Here is a 2,678-nt window from a genome sequence, read left to right as displayed (position 1 = left end):
CCGACAGCACCCACTCCCTCAGCGCTGACCCTCTGTGTGAGGTTGAGAATGGGAAGCGATGGCTGTGTGTTTCAGACAGGCTCCGATATTAACCCTTTGGTGTTGGTTTGCAGCTGTGAGCTCGGGTTCCTCCCTCGTTCTCTCCTCGCTCCTCAGCCTCCTGCTTTTTGCTGGGATGCAGATGTACAGCCGGCAGCTTGCTTCCTCGGAGTGGCTGACCATCCTCGGAGGATTCCTGGGATCCATCCTCTTCCTGTTCTCCCTGACTGTATCCTTTAGCATACCTTCAAAATGCAAATGTACTTTTCACCCAACCTTTACCAATATGGCACACACCAGAGTAGGCGGTGGGGCATTCCTGTCCAAAAATGGCGCACAGCAGTGGGGGCCGCTCCTTTACTAAGATGGTGATCTCCAGTGTTGGCGATGGACTCTTCCCTTTACCAAGATGGCATGCGCTGCAGTGAGATGTTGGCTATCCTTTGACAAGATGGCCGACCCTGCGGTGAGAGGGTGGGCTGTGCTTTGCCAAGATGGCCCACACTGCACTGAGGTGTTGGTGATCCTTTACCAAGATGGCTGACCCTACAGTGAGAAGTGAGGCTCTTCTTTACCAAGATGGCCCACACCGCACTGAGGTGTTGGTGATCCTTTACCAAGATGGCTGACCCTACAGTGAGAAGTGAGGCTCTTCTTTGCCAAGATGGCCCACACTGCGGCAAGAGGTTGTGATTTCCTTAACCAAGATGGCCCACGCTGCAGGGAGCAGTTGGATGACCCTGAAGGAACGGCCAATATATTTCCAAATCAGGACGATGTTGAGGGGGAGTTTGGATAGTGAACTTGCAGGTGGCTGGTGGACCCCATGCATCTGTTGCCCCTTTGCCCCCCCCCCAAGGGGTTAGAGGTGACTGGTTTGGAAGGTGCTGTCTCAGGAGCCTTGCTGCGGTGGGTCTCGTAGAAGGTCCTTGCCGGATCTGCTGAGTTTCTCCAGCAATTGCCAGCCAACTGGGAGCCTTCTCCCACCGAATACCTCATTTGTGACAGAGTCTTGCAAATAACAACATCGATCCCACCCCCCCACCCCCCCCTGCCCCGGTTATGTTATCGGCAAGGATCTGTAGCGTCAGGGGTTGGAGGGAGTGGGTGTGGTACCAATTGCGCGAGAGGGGTTGTGGGTGGGGGAGCTGCTTTGTCCCTGGACGGTGTCGAGCTTCCTCGAGTGTTGTCGGAGCTGCCCCCCCCCAGGGGCGAGTGGTGAGTATCCCCTCACCCCCCTGACTCGTGCCTTGTCGATGGTGGGACAGGCTTTGGGGTGGGGGAGAGGGGGAGTAGGGAGGGGAGTTACTCGCTGCAGAATCCCCAGCCTCTGACCTGCTCTTGGAGCCGCTGTGTTTATATGGGGCTGGGTCCAGCTCAGTTTCTGGGCAACGGGAGCCCCCAGGATGTTGATAGTGGAGGGGGGGGATTCAGTGACGGTAACACCATTGAACATCAAGGGGGTGATGGTGAGATTCTCTCCCAATGGAGATGGTCATCGCCTGACATTTGTGTAGCACTGATATTACCCGGAGCTTAGAGGAATTAGCCACAGGTAGAGGCCATTGAGTCCCGTGCAATCTCATGGCTGACCTTATTGATGCATCAGCTCCACCTTTCCTGCCCCCCGACCCCCCCCCCCACCCCTGCATTCCCAGCAACCTTTGCCTACTTTGTCAGTCAGTCGTCTGCCCCAGAGTGTGCTCTGAGGGATCGAGATTACGTTATAGGCAAGGCTCTGTAATAAAACAGGGTGTTTGGTGGGAGAATGTTCCCAGTTGGTTGGGAATTGCTGGAGAAACTCACCAGATCCGGCAGCATCCATGGAGAGAGAGAGAGAGAGAGACACGCCAGAACGGATGTTTTGGTTCCCAGTCTTGTTCTCCATCAGAGCCAGAGTTCAGCAGACTCCCAAAAGCGTTAACTTTTGTGTGTGTCTCTCTCTCTCTGAGGCATCTTGGTAAAGGAAGGCCTGCTCTTTTTGCTGCAGTGTCGGCCATCTTGGCAAAGGAACGAAAGGCATTACACCACCCTGGTAAAGGAAAGCCTGACCTTTTGCTGCAGTACGGGCCATCTTGGTAAAGGAAAGCCCACGCATTACACCACCCTGGTAAAGGAAAGTCCAAGTCATTGCATCCATCTTGGTAAAGGACAGCCCTGCTGAGTTTCTCCAGCACATTCTCTGTTCTTGTTTCCAATTTGGTTTGTTGGATTATCTAAATAGGGTGGGAGGGGGTCACGGAGAGGCAGAGGGATCTTGCGGGGGGGTGGGTGAAATCGGGGGCAGGGATGGCGAAAGGTTAGTGAGCAGAAACAAGAATATCCCTTGAAAGTGGAGTCGCAGGTAGATAGGATAGTGAAGGAGGCGTTTGGTAAGCTTTCCTTTATTGGTCAGAGTATTGAGTACAGGAGTTGGGAGGTCATGTTGCGGCTGTACAGGACATTGGTTAGGCCTCTGTTGGAATATTGCGTGCAATTCTGGTCTCCTTCCTATTGGAAGCATGTTGTTAAACTTGAAAGGGTTCAGTAAAGATTTACAAGGATTTTGCCAGGGATGGAGGATCTGAGATATAGGGAGAGGCTGAACAGACTGGGGCTGTTTTCCCTGGAGCGTCGGAGGCTGAGGGGTGACCTTATAG

The 2,678-nt window shown here is 53.7% G+C and overlaps 1 protein-coding gene across 1 annotated transcript in view; it reads left to right on the top strand.

Moving 5' to 3' along the window:
• Positions 1–28: 28 nt before the first annotated feature.
• The window catches only part of LOC122546218 (keratinocyte-associated protein 2-like), a 6,477-nt gene continuing 3,827 nt past the window's right edge, over positions 29–2,678 (top strand). The window contains exon 1 of the mRNA XM_043685008.1: positions 29–395. Within this exon, the coding sequence (XP_043540943.1) occupies positions 59–395 (337 nt within the window). The 5' untranslated portion in view covers positions 29–58. The remainder of the gene's footprint in view (positions 396–2,678) is intronic.

This window comes from Chiloscyllium plagiosum, unplaced genomic scaffold (assembly GCF_004010195.1).
Source record: "Chiloscyllium plagiosum isolate BGI_BamShark_2017 unplaced genomic scaffold, ASM401019v2 scaf_90964, whole genome shotgun sequence".
In the NCBI taxonomy this organism is placed as follows: Eukaryota; Metazoa; Chordata; class Chondrichthyes; order Orectolobiformes; family Hemiscylliidae; genus Chiloscyllium; species Chiloscyllium plagiosum.
Note: the sequence above shows the minus strand (reverse complement) of the source record. Positions and strands in the feature narration are given on the sequence as shown.